The following is a 21,452-nucleotide window of genomic DNA, read 5'->3' on the forward strand; positions in this document are numbered from 1 at the left end:
TTCTTGTCCAGAGATATTGCGTTAAGTGTTTTTTTTATTTTAATACAGCCAAAGAAATCTGGACGGACATTAATGAGTGGTTTGGGAATCGAATGGTTCTAAGTACATTCAGATACAGAAAGAAATCAGTTCTATTGCTCAGGGTTCTTCTGATATTGCCTCTTATTTTACAAAGCCCAGGAGTCTATGGGATGAACTCAACACAACTTATATAGGACATGTGTGCTCTTGTGGGGCATTACCTAAATTTTTTGAGGACTAGAAGCTTTTTCAGTTCCTTAGTGGACTTAATGAGTCTTACTCTACAGCTAAAAGCAACATTCTCATGATATCTCGTTATCCTAAAGTCAGTAAATCATATTCCATGCTCCAACACGATGAGAAACAAAAGGAAGGCTCATTTCCTGTGCCTAGACTTCCATATGACTCCATGTCTTTTTCTGCCTCTGCTCACAACACCACCAACAATAGACCTTTTGGCCAGAGAGTGAATTTTGACCCTAAGAGAGGTTCCTCCAATGTTTCTTGCAAGTATCGCAAGAAACCAGGCCATACAATTGAGAAATGCTACAAATTACATGGATATCCATTTGATTTCAAGTTCACTAGGGGTAAGAGGTCTGCTTCTTGTGTCCAAAGTGAGAAGCATAAATCTAAATGTGGTTCCTCCAAGGGTGCTGAGGAGCATAATCCCTATGGTTTCAGTAAGGAACGGTATCAACATCTCATGTCACTCTTTCAACAAGTTCATTTGAGTCAAGTAGCGCGGGATCCCTTAAACAATTCCTCTGGTTCTACAAGCTTTAGAGGTATGTTATGTAGTTCTGTTGTTGCTGTTGTGGGTACTCTTCTGCGTTGTTTGTATCAACTAAAGAGTGATCCTTGGATATTAGATTCAGGGGAAACAAATCACATGACACCACACAAACGCTTACTTTCTGATATTTCTCCTCTCCCTTTCCCAAAACTTGTTACTCTCCCTAATGCTTATAGATCTAAAGTAGTTTCTACTAGTGCCTTACATTTGACTTCTAATATTATTTTGCATGATGTCTTAATTGTACTTTCTTTTCAATTCAATCTCATTTCAGTTAGTCAATTTCTTGACCAAATTCAATGGTCTTCTGCTCTACTTACCAAATGTTCTTGCACACTGCAGGGCCCTTCTCTGAAGAGACCACCGGTAATGGGTAAAGCTCTAAATGGTCTCTACATTCTCCACTCCGAGGATTCTACCACTGTTGCTCACTCTACTGCTTATTTCCAGTCTTATGTTACCCCCACTATAAATAATTCCCATTTTTTCAATGTTGATTCATGTACTGACAGCAATGTACATTCTGTAAATATGAATAAAACTGTTATTTTCTGGCATCAAAGAATGGGTCATATGCCTTACAATAGAATGTTGTCTTTCCCTTTTATAAGAAATCAACTTTCATCTAAACAACCTTTTCTCTGTTTTGTATGTCCAATGGCAAGACAACAAAAATTACTTTTTTCATATAGTTCCATAAAATCTACCGTGCTTTTCCAACTTCTACACATTGATGTTTGGGGGCCATATAGTGTTAGAACTTACAATGGCTTAAAATATTTTCTCATAATTATAGATGACTATACTAGAGTAACTTGGACACATCTTATCTCCTGCAAAAGTAATTCCATGTACATCATCAAAGCTTTTGTTTTAATGGTTAAAACTCATTTCAAATCTTCTAATCAAACCATTAGGTCTGATAATGCATATGAGTTGGGCAGCAGCTCTGAAGCCTCATCTCTCTTTTCTGTTGTTGGCATATTGCATCAAACCATAATCCCTTACACTCCCCAGGAAAATGGAGTGGTTGAAAAAAAACTGTCACGACCCAAAACTAGGCAAGCCAACACCTCAAAACATTTCCAACACTTTTAAGTAAACAATAAAATAACACAGGTTTGAATAATTAAAGTCCTCATAAATTGGATAGGAAGTCGACACTCAATACGGAAGTTTCCAAAACCATGGTATCACTGAGTACATGAGCGTCTATACAACACAAGCTGAAAATATTGTCTATGAAAAATTGAAACTAAATACATAAAGCTGAAAGATAGGGGGAAGAGTCAAGGTCTGCGAATGCCGGGCAACTACCTTGAAATCTCTGAAATGGTCAAGCGGCTCAAATAATCAACACTCACCGTGTCCGAAAACACTTGGATATGTACACGAAGTGCAGGGTGTAGCGTGAGTACAACCAACTTAGAAAGTAACAAGATTAACTATTGGACTGAAAGTAGTGACGAGCTTCACGGATACAGTTCAATTTCAGAAAATACAATACAAAAAAATAGGCATACTTTCAAGTTCGACAGTTAAATCTAAAACAGATAATTCATGCCAAGTTCAATTGAAACAAGATATAGTATCTCTCATAAATTTCATGACAGTGATATATACTAGCTGAAGTACAACAGTAATGAAATCAAGTGCATATTCTCAGGGTGGCAGTCACTCAGTCCTCTCATTCACCCCAACCTCACAGTCACTCATTACTCCCAATCTTTTATTTCTCTCAAAAACTCGGCACTCGCACTCGCACTCAGTAGGTACCTGCGCTCACTAGGGTGTACAGACTCCGGAGGGGCTCCTTCAGCCCAAGCGTTATAGCAAGTCAATCATGGCATAAATCAACAAAAAATGTTGCGGCGTGCAACCTGCTCATATAAATATCCTCACAATTAGGCCCTCAAACTTACTCAGTCATCAATATCTCCAGTCTCCCGGGCTCTCAATAATCATGATAATCAGCCCAAACAGCGATGATATAATATATCAATAAAGAATAATAGAAACTAAGATATTATATGCAGTAAAACTGTGACTGAGTACAAAACAGCAATTTAGCAAATAATTCATTATGTAACACGACCTTTGTGGGTCCCTTTAGTGCCAACACATAGCCTAAACATGATTTGCAATTCGATTTTTATAACACATGGAGAATATACAGATAACAATAGATTATTCAACTATACAGTTCTATGGAATTGACCAAGTCACAGTTCCTACGGTGCACGCCCACACGCCCGTCACCTAGGATGTGCGCCACCTCAAAACCAATCACATAATACGTAATACGGGATTTCAAACCTTCAGAACCAAATTTAGAACTATTACTTACCTCAATCCGTGCAAATCCCTAATCCAACATGCCCTTCCCTCGTGAATCAGCCTCCAAATGCCCCGAATCTAGCCACAAACAGTTTGATACAATCAACACGGCCTAAAGGAATCGATTTCACAAGAAAATACTAAGTTACTAATCAAAAGTCAAAAGTCGACTCAAAAGTCGTCCCTCGGGCCCACGTCTCGAAACCCGATAAAAGTCATAAACTCTGAAAGCACATTCAACCACGAGTCCAACCATACCAATTTTACCAAAATCCGACACCAAATCGTCACTCAAATCCCCAAATTAAACTCTCAAAATCTCTAGCCTCAAACTCCCAAATTACACCTCAAAACTACACAATCTAGGTGGAAAAATTAATGGGGAAACAAAAAAATTGAATGAATTTAACCACAAGTAACTTATCTCAAGAAACCCCTAGATAATCCTCTAAAACATCGCCCAATCCCGAGCTTGAAATGTTCAAAATGAAGAAAAATTGTGAATCCTTGAATTAATATGCACTTCCAGTGGCTCCGCTTCTGCGGCACCGCATTTGCGGTCAGGGATCCGCACCTGCGGTCTTACACTCAACCCCCGAGTCGTGTTTCAGCGGCCAAGGTCTCGCACCTGCGAGACCGCACCTGAGGCCCAGCGTCTGCTTCTGCACGCCTAGTGCCGTGTTCCAAATTCCGCACCTACGACTACAAACCCGATTCTGCGAACTCGCATGTGCGCTCCTCCTTCCGCACCTGCGATACACCCAAAGTCAGATCAACCTCGCTTCTGCGCCACTCCAGCCGCACCTGCGGCCAAGACCCTCGTAGATGCGATTCACACCAGAAGGCTCCTAGTTCAATAATGCACTAAATCTCATTTTTCGATCCGTTAACCATCCGAAATCAACCCGAGGCCCCCGGGACCTTAACCAAACACGCCAACAAGTCCTAAAACACATTATGAACTTAGTCGAGCCCTCAAATCACATCAAACAACATCGAAAATACGAATCGCACCCCAATTCAAGCCTAATGAAAACTAAGGAATTCTAACTTCTACATACGATGTCGAAACCTATCAATTTATGTCCGAGCTCGGTATCCACAAAGTCCACTCTCGGTCTAACTTTCAAATTTCCAAATCACAATCCGGATGTGCTCTTAAGTCCAAAATCACCCAATGGAGCTAACGTAACCATCAAAACTCCATTTCAGATTCGTCTACACATAAGTCCACATCCGGTCAACCTTTTCAACTTTAGTTTTCATCCTTGAGACTCTGTGTCTTAATTAATTCTGAAACCTCTCCGGTCCCAAACCAACTACCCCAGCAAGTCACATAACAACTGTAAAGCATAAAAATTAGTAGTAAATAGGGGAACGGGGCTACAACTCTCGAAACGACCGGCCGGGTCAGTACATCCTCCCCTCTTAAACAAACGTTCATCCTCGAACGGGTAGAGAAACGTACCTCTCAAATAGGCGTGGATATCTACTCTCCATCTCCCGCTAGGTCTCCCAAGTGGCCTCCTCAACTGGCTGACCTCTCCATTGTACCTTCACTGAAGCTATGTCCTTTGACCTCAACTTTTGAACCTGCCGATCCAAAATGGCCACCGGCTCCACATCATATGTCAAATCACCATCCAATTGAACCGTGCTAAAATCCAAAACATGAGACGGATCGCCGACATATTTTCGGAGCATAGAAACATGAAATGCTCGATACACACTCAACAAACTAGGTGTCAAGGCAAGCTTTTAAGCCACCTCTCCGATCTTCTGAAGTACCTCAAACGGCCCAATATACCGAGGGCTCAACTTGCCTCTTTTCCCAAACCTCATAACACCCTTCATGGGTGACACCTTGAGCAGTTCCTTCTCCCCAACCATAAAAGCAACTTCACAAACCTTCCTATCAGTGTAACTCTTCTGTCTAGACTGCGTTAAGCGAAGCCGATCCTGAATCAATTTAACCTTGTCCAAAGCATCCTGAACCAAGTCAGTACCCAATAGCCTAGCCTCTACGAGATCAAACCAACCCATCGGAGATCGATACCATCTCTCATACAAAGCCTTATATGGAGCCATCTGAATGCTCAACTAGTAGCTGTTGTTGTAGGCAAACTCCGCGAGCGGCAGAAACTGATTCCAAGAACCCCCGAAATCAATGACACAAGCACGTAGCATGTCCTCCAATATCTAAATAGTGCACTCGGACTGTCCGTCCATCTGAGGGTGAAATGATGTGCTTAACCCAACCTGGGTGACCAACTCTCATTGTACCACTCTCCAAAACTGCGAGCCCCCATCTAAAATGATGGACACTAGCACACTGTGAAGGCGAACAATCTCGCGGATGTAAATCTCAGCCAACCACTTCGAAGAATAAGTAGTCCCAACTGGAATGAAGTCTGCAGACTTGGTCAGTCGATCCACAATCACCCAAACAGCGTCAAACTTCCTTGAAATTCGTGGGAGCCCAACTACAAAATCCATGGTGATCCGCTCCCATTTCCACTCTAGAATCTCTAAGCTCTAAAGTAATCCACTCGGTCTGTGATGCTCATACTTCACCTGCTGATAGTTAAGGCACCGAGCTACAAATACCATTATATACTTCTTCATTATTCTCCACTAATAATGCTTCCTCAAATCCTGGTACATCTTCACGGCACCTGGATGAATGGAATACCGCGAACTGTGGACCTCCTCAAGAATCAACTCACGTAGCCCATCTACAATAGGCACATATATCCGACCTTGCATCCTCGACACCCCATCATCCCCAATAGTAACATCATTGGTGTCTCTGTGCTAAACTGTGTCATTAAGGACAAGCAAACGGGGATCATCATATTGGCGCTTTCTGATGCGATTGATAATAGGCTATAATCCCGTATTATAGTCGCTTATTGCACTCTAATTTACTGCATTTTACTTATGTTGAGCTTTAATTAGTAGTATTTTATACTTATTGTATGTTTTATGCCATGTAGGAGTGATTCCGAGTTATATAGATGTTACGGAGCAAATTTGAGCTATTTGGAGCTTTGAAGTCTGAGTAGAAGCCCAGGGGATTAGACCAGATCGCGTTCGGGGGTCGAGTACCAAGTACCGATGTCAAAAATTGGACAAACGAACTTACTCAAAGAAAACTACACAGCCACACCGCATGGGGGGGGGGGGGCGAATGTGCAAATTGTGCCCAGAACCCATTTTGCAAAGTGTTCTGGAAATTGCCACAAGCACGTCACGATGCGGTAGTACAGAAATCTTAAAGTATCTTCCCATTTCTGCTAAAAAGGGTATTTTCGTCTGGGGTTTATTGGGGATAGCTTAAATACACGGGAAAAACAGTATTTCTAGGACTTTTGGACAAAATTTCGACCTAAGGAGGCCAAGGAGGCTAAGGAGGAGTTGGAAGAATAAAAGCACAAGGATTTCATCATTCCTTCCTCACTCAAGATCCGGCTTTGGATTGAATTTATGTTTTCCTATACTTTAGTTACATTTGTGATGAACTTCTCCATGTATATGGAGTAGATCCTTTTGGTTTTTGATGGATTTGGTTAATTGATGAATGTTTGTGGATTATAACTCTATTTTTATGTATTTGAATCGTTTTTGGAAGATTTAATTGTTGCATCTATATTCACTTGTTCTTGTAATCAAAAAAGGCATAATTTGTGATATCTTTGCTTTATATTATTGGTTAAGTTCATAGATTATTCTAAGTAATAGAAAGAGGATAGTTGAATCATTGATTAAACCTAGTTAGGAGGATAATCGAGAGAGGTTCTCCTAAAGACCAATCCATTACACATTCTTGCATATCTTCACAGAGCTTAAATTGGTTCATATTGAGAGGTTGAGACTTAATCGAGAGATGAGTTTCTTCTAAACAGTTGTACTGATAATTAAGTGAATTCAAGAGACTCGCTTGAACATTAAAAGTAAATTATCTAGAGTTAAACCACAGACAATTATCTTGCACCTATCCTATCAAAACCTCATTTTCTCCCATTGATATCTTTCTTTGCTTAGTCCTTACTTCGATTGTCATTAGCCAATTAGTTCTAAATTCTTAATTAATTTTAGTATTAATCATATAAATCTCAATTGTTGATCCTCCTAGATAGCAATCAAGCTATAAACTACGAGAATACTGTTTATATCCAATCTCCGTGGACAAGATAACTATACTATACTATCTTTGACTAGCGAGCATAATTTAAGTGTGTGTTTTGCGCTCGTCAAATTTTGGCGTCATTGCCAAGGATTGGCAATCAATTGTGTTTGAAGTAGTTTGTAGTGTTACTTCAGGAATTAGTTTTTAATTTTTTTATTTTATTTTCATTAAAAAAAACTCGAAGCACATATTCTTGTTATTGAACTCTAAATGATGTGAAGATGGAGTATAACCAGCCTAAGAAAACGGTTGAAAAGTTAGCAGCTGAACACTGTCAGCGATCTGCTTTGTGTTTTAAATGCGGTGGAAGTTATCTATGGGTTGATTGTCAAGCAGGTAGGTATTCTTCCTACAACCAGCCTATGAAAACAGTTGATGAGTTAGCAGCTGAACACTGTCAGTGGTCTGTTATGTGTTTTAAATGTGGTGGAAATCATCTATGGGTTGATTGTCAACCAGGTAGGTATTCTTCGTATGGTTCATCTTTTGAACACTCTCACTTTGTCTCTAGTACGTACAGGTATGAGGATTCATATGGGTACAATTCTGACTCTGGTTGGGATGAATGCCCTTATTATGACTGGAATAAAAGCGAAGTGAGACAACCACCTCAAGAGGAGAATGGTAGTTTAGAAGAGCTTATGTATAAGTTCATAAATAAGGTGGAAGAGAAATTTATACAAGATGATGAAGCCACTAACAACCTAACAATACAAGTGAATCAATTAGTAAATAGACTTAGTTCGTTGCATTGTGATGGTGAATATATGGAAGAGATACCGTGTGAAAATGAACCTACCCGATATGATGAACATCTACAGAGAGAGTTTTCTACTCCACAAAAGGACTCTGTTTCAACTGAGATGATTGAAAATGAGGCTTTGGTTAATTATGAAGCAATACAAGAAGAGTTCAAAACCACATCCACCTATCCACAATTACAATTTTCAGTAGAAGAGAATGAGGAACAAATGGTCTTGGACATACTAGAGGAACACTTACATGACCCCTCTTCTTCATTTTATTATTCTAACCTTGATCATGTGGATTTTATTTTTGGGGATTTATAGGAATATGAATGGATTAATCTTGTAAATAAATGAATAAACAAGTTGAGGATAATCATACAAAAACAATCCACCGCTCAAAATGAGGCCAAGAAAGAAAGAAAAAAATGGGTCTTTCAAAAATCCCGAAAGGACTTTGGCCTGATAAGCTCCATAGAGAATCCCGAGGAGCAAAATCGAAAAATGCATTCAGAATTAGGGGTGGAGTTCACAAGTTCTCGGAAACGGAAAAAGTCCAGGAGAGTTTTCTTTACCTCTTGCTTTTTATTTGTGTGTCATGTGGACATGCCACAATTTAAAGTGGGATGGGGATGTAAATATGTAAATAACTGTTTGGTTTTGTTTCTTATGTGTGTTTTTGTTTCTTTTGATTGAAAATTTTAAAGTCGAATATATATATATATATATTCTTTAGGTAGTATAATAATTCCCCCTTGATTTTTCTTTGTGCCGCGGTTCTTTTCCAAGGGTTTTGTTTGAATCGGATGTAGTTAGTTTTTTTTGTTTTTGGAGTAGGAGACCTTGTGCTGTGATTTTAAATAAAAGCAATATCTCTTGACTTTATTATGCCTTGAGAATAGTAAGTGCTTTATTTGTGACGCTTATGCTCAGTTTTTGACTTTTGTATAAGCACCTTAAATTGTATGATCTTAACTTTGCTTAACTACTTTGATTGGAGTATCTTGATGAGTCCGATCCTGAGTGAATTATGTGCCATGTGTGTGTGTGTGAGGTTTGTATATTCTGTGCATTACATTTGATGTCTAGAACTTGCCACGTGTGTTTGCAAAGCGAAATAGTAGATTTGTTCAGTCTTGGAAGTGATATATGCATTTCTTTGTTGAGCCAGCTATATATTTTATCCACCAATTTCATATGTATCGTAGTTAATCTCGTTGAGCCTGTAATCTGTTTCTTTGGTAACCACATTACAGGCCTTACGCTTTTGTTTGAATTGACCATCTATTTGAACCATTTACCTCTCGTGAGCACTTGAATTGGTATGAACTTTGTAAAAGTTGAAGTGTGGGGTGGTTGGTTTGGCTTGAGTGGAACTATTGATATAAGGAGAAAGGTGCACTGTTGTGAAAAAGTATGAGCCACTTGATTCGAAAAAGAAAATGAAGAAAAAATAGTTTATATTCATTGATGATGGTAACCCTTGATGTATTTGTGCTTAAAGAAGTTGGGAGTTGACATATGCGGATGTGAAGGTGGAGTTATGGTTTGACTTAAGTGTGGGGTTTAAAGGTTAAGTATATGTATTAAAATTTCTCAGGGAGGTGTATTTACTCTTATATCTAAATGTATCATACCCGTCCCGTAGCCTACATTACAACCAATTAAAGTCTTACTTGATCCTTGACTAAATAAGCTCGATTAGTAGAGTAGTACACTACGGGCAAACCTATGGTGCATCTTTTGTGGCATATGAATGTTGTTTCTGAGAGTGATTGAATTCTTTATATCTTGAGTTCCTAATTATTCTTAACTTTTATTGTGTGTGGAACTACTCTCTATTGTGTGTGAGGGCACTCAATTCATAAAGGATAGGTAATGTCATTGACCTCTGTGTTAGAGCAAGTGAGCGGGTTGTAAAAAATGCTTGGTGCTTTTGAGTTAAATCTTGAGGCGAGAATGTCACGGTATTGTGCTTAATCTGTTTTATTATTCTTAGTGTGATGAGTTAGGAGAGTTGTTAAACAAACAGGTCGTGTCTATGTGAAATGTAGTTTGATTGCTCAAGGGATATCAATGGTTTAAGTGTGGGGTGTTGATGGTAGGCTATAATCTCGTATTTTAGTCACTTATTGCACTCTACTGCACTTTACTTATGTTGAGCTTTAATTAGTAGTGTTTTACACTTATTGTGTGTTTTATGCCATGTAGGAGTGATTCCGAGTTATTTAGATGTTACAGAGCAAATTCGAGATATTTGGAGCGTTGAAGTCTGAGTAGAAGCCCAAGGGATTAAACCGGGATCGCGTTCGGGGGTCGAGTACCAAGTCCGGATGTCAAAAATTGGAAAAACAAACTTACTCAAAGAAAATTACACAGCCATGCCACCTGGGGCGCCATATGGGGCGGGGAGACTGTGCAAATTATGCCCAGAATCCATTTTACGAAGTGTTCTGGAAATTGCCACAAGCGTGTCGCATGCCGCGGCACGGCATGCGCTGTGGTAGTACAAAAATCTTAGAGTATCTTCCCATTTCCTCTAAAAGGGGTATTTTCGTCCAGGGTTTATTGGGGATAGCTTAAATACACGGGAAAAACACTATTTCTAAAACTTTTGGACAGAGTTTCGACCTAAGGAGTGGATTGAATTTATGTTTTCCTATACTTTAGTTACATTTGTGAAGAACTTCTCCATGTCTATGGAGTAGAACCTTTTGGGTTTTGATAGATTTGGCGTATTGATAATTGTTTGTGGATTATAACTCTATTTTTATGTATTTGAATATATTTTAGAAGATTTAATTGTTGCATATATATTCACTTGTTCTTGTAATCGAAAGAGGCATAACTTGTGATATCTTTGTATTATATTGTTGGTTGAGTTCATAGATTCTTCTAATTAATTGAAACATGCTAGTTGAATCATTGATTAAACCTAGTTAGGAGGATAATCGAGAGCGGTTCTCCTAAAGACCAATCCATTACGCATTCTTACATATCTTCACAGAGCTTAAATTGGTCCATATTGAGAGGTTGAGACTTAATCAAGAGAGGAGTTTCTACTAAATAATTGTACTGATAATTAAGTGAATTCAAGAGACTCACTTGAACATTAGAAGTGAATTATCTAGAGTTAAATCACAGACAATTATCTTGCACATATCCTATCAAAACCTCATTTTCTCCCATTGATATCTTTCTTTCTTAGTCCTTACTTCGATTGTCATTAGCTAATTAGCTTTAGATTCTTAATTAATTTTAGTATTAATCATATAAATCTCAACTGTTGATCCTCCTGGATAGCAATCAAGCTATAAACTACGAGAATATTGTTTAAATCCAATCTCTGTGGACACGATAATTATATTATACTATCTTTGACTAGCGAGCACAATTTAAGTGTGTATTTTGCGCTCGTCAAATTTTGGCGTTGTTGCCAGGGATTGGCAATTAATGGTGTTTGAAGTAGTTCGTAGTGCTAATTCAGGAATTAGTTTTTAATTTTTTTTCTTTTATTTTTAAAAAAAATCTCGAAGAACATATTCTTGTTATTGAACTCTAAATGATGTGAAGATGGAGTACAACCAGCTTAAGAAAATGGTTGAAGAGTTAGCAGTTGAACATTGTCAGCGATCTGCTATGTGTTTTAAATGCGATGAAAATCGTCTATGGGTTAATTGTCAAGAAGGTAGGTATTCTTCCTACAACCAGCCTATAAAAACGGTTGACGAGTTAGCAGTTGAACACTGTCAGCGGTCTGCTATGTGTTTTAAATGTGGTGAAAATCATCTATGGGTTGATTGTCAAGCAGGTAGGTATTCTTCGTATGGTTCATCTTTTGAACACTTTCACTTTAAACACTCTCACTATGTCTCTAATCCCCCCACTGGACACCATGTGCCCCAAGAACGCCACCGAACTAAGCCAAAACTCACACTTGGAGAACTTGGCATAAAGCTTGTCCTCCCTCAACCGCTGCAACACAATCCTCAAATGTTGGGCATGCTCGTCCTGGCTACGAGAGTACACCAGGATATCATCAATGAATACTATGACAAACGAGTCGAGGTAAGGCTGAAATACACTGTTTCATCAGATGCATGAATGTTGCTGGGGTGTTGGTCAGCCCAAAAGACATCACAAGGAGCTTATAAGGACCATAACGGGTCTTGAATGTTGTCTTTAGAATATCCGAGTCCTGAATCTTCAACTGGTGATACCCAGACCTCAAATCAATCTTAGAGAACACCCTCGCTCCCTGGAGCTGGTCAAATAGATCATCAATGCGCGATAAAGAATACTTGTTCTTGATTGTAACTTTGTTCAACTGCCTATAGTTGATGCACATCTGCATAGTACCATCCTTCTTCTTCACAAACAAAACCGGTGCACCCCAAGGCGACACACTAGGCCTAATAAACCCCTTATCAAGAAGTTTCTGAAGCTGCTCTTTCAATTCCTTCAACTTAGCTGGTGTCATACGATATGGATGAATAGAAATGGGTTGAGTGCCCGGCACCAAGTCAATACCAAAGTCAATATCCCTATCGGACGGCATGCCCGGTAGGTCTGCAGGAAACACATCCAAGAAATCTTGCACCACCGGAACGGAATCAATAGTAGGGGTATCAGGACCAACATCCCTCACAAAGGCAAAATAAGATAAATAACCCTTCCCAACCATCCGTTGGGCCTTCAAATATGAAATCACCCTACTGGGAACATAATCTAGAGAACCTCTCCACTCGATCCTTGGCAACACCGGCATCGCCAACGTCACGGTCTTAGCGTGACAACCCAGCATAGCATGACATGGAGACAACCAATCCATACCCAAGATCACATCAAAATCAACCATATTAAGCAATAAGAGATCAACTCTAGTCTCCAATCCCCCAATAGTCATTACACATGACCGATATACACGGTTCAAAATAATAGTATCGCCCACTGCGTAAATACATGGACAAATGAGACTAAGGACTCACGGGGCATATCCAGATAATTAGCAAAATACGATGATACATACGAATAAGTAGAACCAGGGTCAAATTATACGGAAAAATCCTTGTGGCATACTGAGACAATACATGTGATAACTACATCTGAAGTAACAACATCTGGCCTGGCAAGAATAACATATAATTGAGCCTGACCGCCACCTGATTGGCCTCCCCCTCTAGGGCGACCTCTAGCTTCCTGGGACCTACCCTGAACTAGATGAGTGGGTGGTGAAGTAACTGGTGCTAAAGTCATAACCTAACTCTTCTGTTGCATTGGACCTCACGGTCGATGAGGACATTGCCTCCATATATGCCCAAACTCCCTGCACTAGAAGTAACTCCTCAGAAGTGGTGGTGGCGGGGACTGAATCGGGCCCCGAGTACCAGAGTAACTTCTAGAAGGGCCTGGCATAGATGAACCCAGAACTGATGGAGCACGGGACGAACTCTAATCTGGAAGGGCACTGAGAGATGATTGACTCTGACGAGCACTGTATGAACCATAGCAGGATGATGCTCCACGATGAACTGGATAGGCCATCTGAGCATGCCTGTAAGGACGTCCCCTACTGTAGTAAGACTGTCCCCCAGAATGAACACCATTGGGACCACCCGAACCTCGAGGCCTCTTGGCCTTCCTCTCCTCATGCTCCTGACTACGGACCATCTCTATCTGCCGAGCAATATCGACCACCTCGTCGAAAGTAGCACCAAATACCCTCTCCCTAGTCATGAGAAATCTCAACTGATATGTGAGGCCATCAATGAACCTCCTAATCCTCTCCCTATCCGTGGGAACCAACCAAACTGTGTAACGAGCCAACTCAGAAAACCTCATCTCGTACTGGGTCACAGACATGTCATCCTAACATCGCTGCTCAAACTATCTGCGCAGCTCCTCCCTGCGATACTGTGGCACAAACTTCTCCAAGAAGAGAACGGAGAACTCACATCATATAAGTGGTTCCACGTCGACTGGCTTGCACCTCTAATAAGCCTCCCACCACATGAAGGTAGTCCTAGTAAACTGAAAAATGGTGAATGAGACCTCACTTGTATTCATAATACATGTCGTGCAAAGAATCCGCTGACACCTATCCTAAAAGTCCTGGGCATCCTCAGACTCAGCCCTACTGAATGCTGGAGGTTGGAGTCTCCCAAATCTCTCTAGTCTCCTCTGCTCATCATCAGTCATAACGGGGCCCACCTGGCCTGAGTAGTTGCAATCGGCTGGGCTAGTGGTACCCCTGGTGTCAGAAGTCCCTGCATCACCTGCTCTGGTGTACGGGCGATGGGAGCCTGAGTACCTCCTAAAGGCTTGGAATCACAATGGGCACAGTTGGTTCCTGAGTTGGCCCCACTAGCTCAACCACATTTGGAACCTGTTCCTGAGCTGGATCAACTGGTAGATATGCAGGTGCTGCCCTCGGCCTCTCGTAGCCCTAGCTGGTGGTACTGGTGGCTGGCCGTCCTATCTGGTAGCACGTGTCCTCACCATCTGTGAGAGAATAGAATATAATATTTTAGTTTCCGGAATCAACAAATCTGCATTACAAGAATACAACAATGTGAAGTTTCCTAAGGGTTTGGCAGCCTCTCGAAGATAAGTACAGACGTCTCTATACCGATCCGCAAGACTCTACTAAACCTGCCCATGACTCGTGAGACCTATGTAACCTAGGCTCTGATACCAACTTCTCACAACCCAAAACTTAGCATGTCGTGATGTCGCCTAACTTGGTACTAGGCAAGCCGACACCTCAAAACATTTCCAACACTTTAAAGTAAACAATAAAATAATACATGTTTGAATAACTAAAGTCCTCATAAACTAGATAGGAAGTCAAAAATCAATACAAAAGTTCCCAAAACCAGGGTGTCACTGAGTACATGAGCCTCTATACAACACAAGTCTGAAAATATTGTCAATGAAAAACTGAAACTAAATACATAAAGCTGAAAGATAGGGGGAAGAGTTAAGGTCTACAAATGCCGGGCAGCTACCTTGAAATCTCTGAAATGGTCAAGCGGCTAATATAATCAACACCCACCGAGTCCGAAAACACATGGATATGCACACGAAGTGCAGGGTGTAGAGTGAATACAACCAACTCAGGAACTAACAAGACTAACTATTGGACTGAAAGTAGTGACAAGCTTCACGGATACAGTTCAATTTCAGAAAATACAATACAGAAAAATAGGCATGCTTTCAAGTTCGACAGTTAAAGCTAAAACAGAAAATTCATGCCAAGTTCAATTGAAACATGATATAGTATCTCTCAGAAATTTCATGACAGTGATATATGCCAGTTGAAGTACAACAGTAATGAAATCAAGTGCATATTCTCAGGGTGACAAACACTCTGTCCTCCCATTCACTCCAACCTCACAGTCACTCATTCCTCACAATCTCTTATTTTTCTCAGAAACTCGGCACTCGCGCTCGCGCTCGCAGTCAGTAGGTACTTGCGCTCACTAAGGGTGTATAGACTCTGGAGGGGCTCCTTTAGCCCAAGCGCTATAGCAAGTCAATCATGGCATAAATCAATAAAACATATTGCGGCGTGCAGATCGCTCCTATAAATATCCTCACAATCAGGCCCTCGACCTTACTTAGTCATCAATATCTGCAGTCTCTCGGGCTCTCAATAATCACGATAATCAGCCCAAACAGCGATAATATAATTTATCAATAAAGAACAATAGAGACTGGGATATAATATGCAGTAAAAATGTGATTGAGTACAAAACAACAATTTAGCAGATAATTCAACATGTAACACGACCTCTGTGGGTCCCTACAGTGCCAACACATAACCTAAACATGATTTCTAACATGATTTGCAGTTCAATTTTTATAACACATGGAGAATATACAAATAACAATAGATTATTCAACTGTACAGTTCCATGGAATTGACCAAGTCACAATTCCTATGGTACACGCCCACACGCCCATCACCTAGCATGTGCGCCACCTCAAAACCAATCATATAACACGTAATACGGGGTTTCATACCCTCAAAACCAAATTTAGAACTGTTACTTACCTCAATTCGTACAAATCCTACTCCAACACGCCCTTGCCTTGTGAATCGGCCTCCAAATGCCCCGAATCTAGTCACAAATAGTTCGATACAATCAACACGAGCTAAAGGAATCAATTCCATAAGAAAATATTAAGTTATTAATCAAAATTCAAAAGTCAACTCAAAAGTCGGTCCCGGGCCCACCCGTCTCGAAACCCAATAAAAGTCATAAAATCCGAAATCACATTCAACCACGAGTACAACCATACCAATTTACCAAACAATATCAAAAACACGAATCACACCCCAATTCAAGCCTAATGAAAACTAAGGAATTCCATCTTCTAAAACGATGTCGAAACCTATCAAATCACATCCGATTGACCTCAAATTTTGCATACAAGTCACAAATGACACCACGGGCCTAATCCAACTCCAGGAACCCCAATCCGAACCCGGTATCCACAAAGTCCACTCTCGGTCAAACTTTCAAATTTCCAACTTCTGCCATTTCAAGTCTAATTCCACTACGGACCTCCAAATCACAATCCGGACGCGCTCCTAAGTCCAAAATCACCCAACGGAGCTAACAGAACCATCAAAACTCCACTCTGGAGTCGTCAATATATAAGTCCACATCTGGTCAACCTTTTCAACTTAAATTTTTATCCTTGAGATTAACCATCTCAATTCATTCTGAAACCTCTCCGATTCATGAACCAACTACCTCGGCAAGTCAGATAACAATTGTAAAGCATAAAAATGAGTAGTAAATGGAGGAACATGGCTACAACTCTCTAAACGATCAGTCGGGTCGTTACAAAAACACAAACATCTTCTTGAAACTTCTAGGGCTCTTTTATACAAATCCAAACTTCCTTTAAAATACCGGGGAGACTGTGTGCTTATTGCTACTTATCTTATTAACATGTTTCCTTCTTCTGTTTTACAAAATGTTTCTCCTTTTGAAAAGTTTCACGGTTTCCCTCTATCATATGAACATTTGAGATCCTTTGGTTATCTTTGTTTTGCTACTCTTCCTAAATATGGTAGAGACAAGTTGCAACCTAGAGCTGCTTCTTGTGTTTTCTTGGGATATCCTTTAGGTAAAAAGCGTTACAAACTTCTTAATCTTTCCTCCCATTCCATTTTTTATTCGAGAGATGTTATTTTTCATCAGCAAATTTTCCCTTACCACTCCTCCTCTCCTACACCTCCCATTTTATCTCCTCCTGATACTTCCCCTTTTGTTGACATTCAGTCTATTTCTCCCCCTCAAACTTCCCCTACTCTTTCTATTCTTCTATCCATGTTTCTTCCTAGTCTTCCCCTTCACCTTCACCTCTTCCTGCTCCTTCTCATATTCAGTCTCCGGCCTTTCCTATTCAGGATACTCCTTCTTCCCTTCCACCTATTAGAAGTTCTGATAGACCCTCCAATCATCCTTATTATCTCAAAGATTACATTTGTTCTCATGTTGCTCCTAATTCTAAGGCTACTTCTGCTGACCTTCACTTAAAAGAGCCTCAATTTTATCACCAGACTGCCTCTAATCCTGCATGATAGGAGGCTATGTTGAAAGAGTTCCAAGATTTTGATGCAAATAAGACCTGAGACATTGTTCATCTTCCTCCAAAAAAGAAGGTTATTCCTTGTAAATGGGTATACAAGATAAATCAAAAATCAGATGGCACAATTGAAAGGTATAAGGCTAGATTAGTTGTTAGATGGGTGTAGATTATACTGAGACTTTTTCTCCGGTAGTCAAGATTACCACTATCAAATGTCTTCTTACTGTTGCTGCCAAGAGAAGGTGGACAGTCTACCAATTAGATGTCAATAATGCTTTCCTTCATGGGTATTTACATGAAGAAGTTTACATGTATGTACCTCTTGGTTTGACTGTCACTACTCCTTGTTCCTCTTTCCCCTCTTCTCCTTTAGTTTGCAAACTCAAAAAATTATTATATGGGTTGAAGCAAGCCTCTAGACAATGGTTGGCTAAGCTTTGTGAGTCCTTACTGTCTTAGGGCTATTTGTCCAGTAAAAATGATAATTCCTTGTTCACTAAGGGTTCTAGTGATTCTGTGGTGGTCATCGTTGTATATGTAGATGATATTTTATGGGCTGGTTCTGATATTACTGAAATGAACGCACTTAAGTCCTTTTTAGATGAACAGTTCAAAATTAAAGACCTTGGTGATGTTCATTATTTCTTGGGGCTTGAGGTACATCATACTTCTCAAGGTTATCTGTAGATATTTTAATGAAGCTATCTTCAATTGAGGCTGACTGCTTGCCTGATCCTTCTGTGTATCGAAGACTTGTAGGTAAATTGAATATTTTGCAGCACACTCAACCTGATATTGCTTTCTCTGTCCAGCATTTAAGTCAGTTTCTCCAGGATCCTAAGGTGCCACACATGCTTGGTGTCATTCATGTATTGAGGTACCTTCTTAATGATCCTTGATAGGGCATTCTTCTAAGTGCTTCTTTTGATTTTTCTCTTCTTTCCTATCTGATTCCGACTGGGCAGCTTGCCCCATTTTATGGAGGTATGTCTCTGGGTTTTACATTATTTTTGGTAGTTCCTCTTTTTCTTGGAAGTCTAAGAAGCAGCCTACAATTTCTCTATCTTCTGCTGAAGTAGAGTATCGGGCCTTGCGCAAGGTTGTTGCTGAAGTGTCTTGGTTGCTACGCATTCTTCATGATCTGGGCTGCTCCATTACGCCTCTTGTTTCTGTCTTTTGCGACAGCAAGTCATCTATTCACATTGCCCGAAACCTAGTTTTTCATGAGCGCACAAAGCACATTGAGGTTGATTGTCACTATGTGCGTGATCTGCTGCAGTCTGGTGTCATCTCTCTTCTCCATGTTCCCTCTTCTGATCAACTTGTTGATTTGATGACTAAAGCTCTTTCTGGTGTTCCTCATCGTCGTTTATTATCCAAGCTTGGAGTTCAGTCGACCTCCACCTTGAGGGGGGCTGATAACAGAGTCATATTCCAGGCCCAAACTTCATAACTAGGCCCAATCGGGTCAGAAGCCCAAGTTATTCTTTTTCTGTATATTTCATTTCATTGTGTTAAGAAGATAAAAAGGGCCACACATGTACAATAGACTTTTTAGGGATCATTTCTATAATAATATAGAAGCTCTCTCTTTTCTGAAAATAGGGCTTTGTATTTTGCCTCAAATCACTTTCGATTTCTTCGCTCATCATCCTATACTCCTATAGTGCAAAACGTAGGAGAACGTGGTCACTTTGGAACCAATTTTGCCCTACTCTCTAGTCTCTAGAAATTGTCGTGAATCATGCATGGGAGCAATTTTGAGTAGACATTAAAAGAAACCAAAGGAGTGGATAGATAAGCAAACTATTTTAACTGTTAGGTTGCACTAATTAAGACATGGGATGCAATATGTTCAAACCATTATACAGTTTTTTTCTCGCACGTTGTCCGGTACACGTTTTGAGGTTTCGATTAATTCTGATACCTGCCGCATAAAGTCTACTAAAAGGGGAAGCACTCTCTGAAAAAATTCTTTCATTCTCAAAGCTCGAAAGTAAAACCTCTAGTTAAGGATAAAAGAACAGTAACATTCCACCACGATGGCTAGGTTTCACTAAAATTAATGCCAGCTAGTGCATTTACTTAAACTTAACACTGCGCATGACATTTTTGGTCTAGTCCAACGTAGAACAAAGGATTATAGGAAAATATAATTTTCCTTTTCCTCTTATTGGGAAACTTTTGCAGGGAGGAAAAGGTGAAACCGGGGCATTTTTAAATATCTGAAATTTTTACCACATTGTTCATTAATAAATTAGCATTAATTTTTAAATTATCTGGCTCAATTATTTGTTTTATGCACAAGAAATTTTCAAATGGAAAAAAGTAGCGGAATAAATATAAAAGAAAAACTTATAATAATAAGAAGAAAAAGGAAAACCTTAATTACTATGGCGGCTAAAAGAGAAAAAAAAAACAGCATCTCACATAAACATCCTTCATTTTTTGTGGCCCATGTACTTTAGTTACCATATGCATATGTAGCTTAATATATCATGGTCAAGACATAGATGAAGCAAAGAAATTATGGCCAAAGTGGCCTTCATCACCAATTAAACAAGCATAGAGCTCCTTATCAAGATGATGTTTGGATTGATCATGAAGCTGCAAACATGAACTCCCAACTTCATCACAAGAACTTGAAATTGATGAATAATTATTAGTTGTGGTGTTGAATGCCAACAACATTTCTTGAGCTTTGTTTAGTTCCTCCTTAAGCCTCTCAACTTCCAATTTTAACCTCTCATTATCCAACATAGCATTATCTAATCTTTGTTGCAAGGCCTTGTAATCAACCTCGAGGCTCTGGCTTTTCCATCGTGCTCGCTTGTTCTGATACCATATTGCAACTTGCCTGGGTGGCAATCCCAGTTCCTGAGCGAGCTGGGATTTTCTATTGGAGTCGAGCTTGTTGTTGGAGTTGAAGCTAATCTCCAAAAGCCTTACTTGATCTTGAGTGAGCCTTTTCTTGTGACACTTGAGATTGTTCTTCCGAGTTTGAGAATTGAAGAAATCCATTATGATTAATAGGAAGTTTATGAAAAGTGCTAGAATTTGGGAGTCATATAAGAAGGAGAGAATGATTGTGTTTTGATCCCATACATAATATATATATATATATATATATATATATATATATATATATATATCACGTGGGTGTGGCCTACTTATGATAAGTACACTGACATTAAATCCTTTTAAACTTGTAAATGTAAATCTCTTTTTAGTAAGTTTTGATTTGGTTTATAGTATCTTACTATTGAAAATGTCTAACTTCGAAGTATTTAAGTAGAAAACTTGATTGAAGATTTATTATCTTAGGTGTCCACCTTGTAATTGCTAAATAAAATAATTATGATTTTCAAGAATGCAGATATCATTGTGTTTCTAGAATATTCTTATATAGATAAATCTCAAGACACATAAGTGGTTATAAATTAACGAGAAACAAAGAAAAGCAACATTACATGGATCGAGACCACTGCCATAAACACTTAAAAGCCAAAGACTCAAAAACCAAAGACAAACATGGGAAGTATACGTTTGCTGACCAACTTCAATGATTTCAAAAAAATTAAAAATACAAAAGAGAAGCATGCAAATGCCAAACAACTTGGTTCTTATTTGACTTCCTCATATACATAGTAATATCCCTCCTAAAGTGAGAACTTAATTAATGAAAATCATGTAGTAGTAGTACTAGTAACTGTATACGACTAGACAATTGGAACGTCCTAGTTGCACAAGGTGCTAA

At 39.5% G+C, this 21,452-nt stretch overlaps 2 protein-coding genes across 2 annotated transcripts; both read right to left on the reverse strand.

Moving 5' to 3' along the window:
- Positions 1–13,540: 13,540 nt before the first annotated feature.
- LOC138905018 (uncharacterized) lies at positions 13,541–13,951 on the reverse strand. The gene has a single exon (XM_070193522.1). The coding sequence runs from the start codon at positions 13,949–13,951 to the stop codon at positions 13,541–13,543; it is 411 nt and encodes a 136-aa protein (XP_070049623.1).
- A 6,246-nt stretch (positions 13,952–20,197) lies between these two features.
- Positions 20,198–20,716, reverse strand: LOC104104911 (homeobox-leucine zipper protein ATHB-52-like). The gene has a single exon (XM_009613104.4). The coding sequence runs from the start codon at positions 20,714–20,716 to the stop codon at positions 20,198–20,200; it is 519 nt and encodes a 172-aa protein (XP_009611399.1).
- Positions 20,717–21,452: the final 736 nt, after the last annotated feature.

This window comes from Nicotiana tomentosiformis, chromosome 2, assembly GCF_000390325.3.
Source record: "Nicotiana tomentosiformis chromosome 2, ASM39032v3, whole genome shotgun sequence".
Classification (NCBI taxonomy): Eukaryota; Viridiplantae; Streptophyta; class Magnoliopsida; order Solanales; family Solanaceae; genus Nicotiana; species Nicotiana tomentosiformis.

What these genes read in the sequence shown, in the direction of transcription:
- LOC104104911 (XM_009613104.4), bottom strand. Translation starts at nt 20,716, where the DNA reads ATGGATTTCTTCAATTCTCAAACTCGGAAGAACAATCTCAAGTGTCAC.
- LOC138905018 (XM_070193522.1), bottom strand. Translation starts at nt 13,951, where the DNA reads ATGTCTGTGACCCAGTACGAGATGAGGTTTTCTGAGTTGGCTCGTTAC.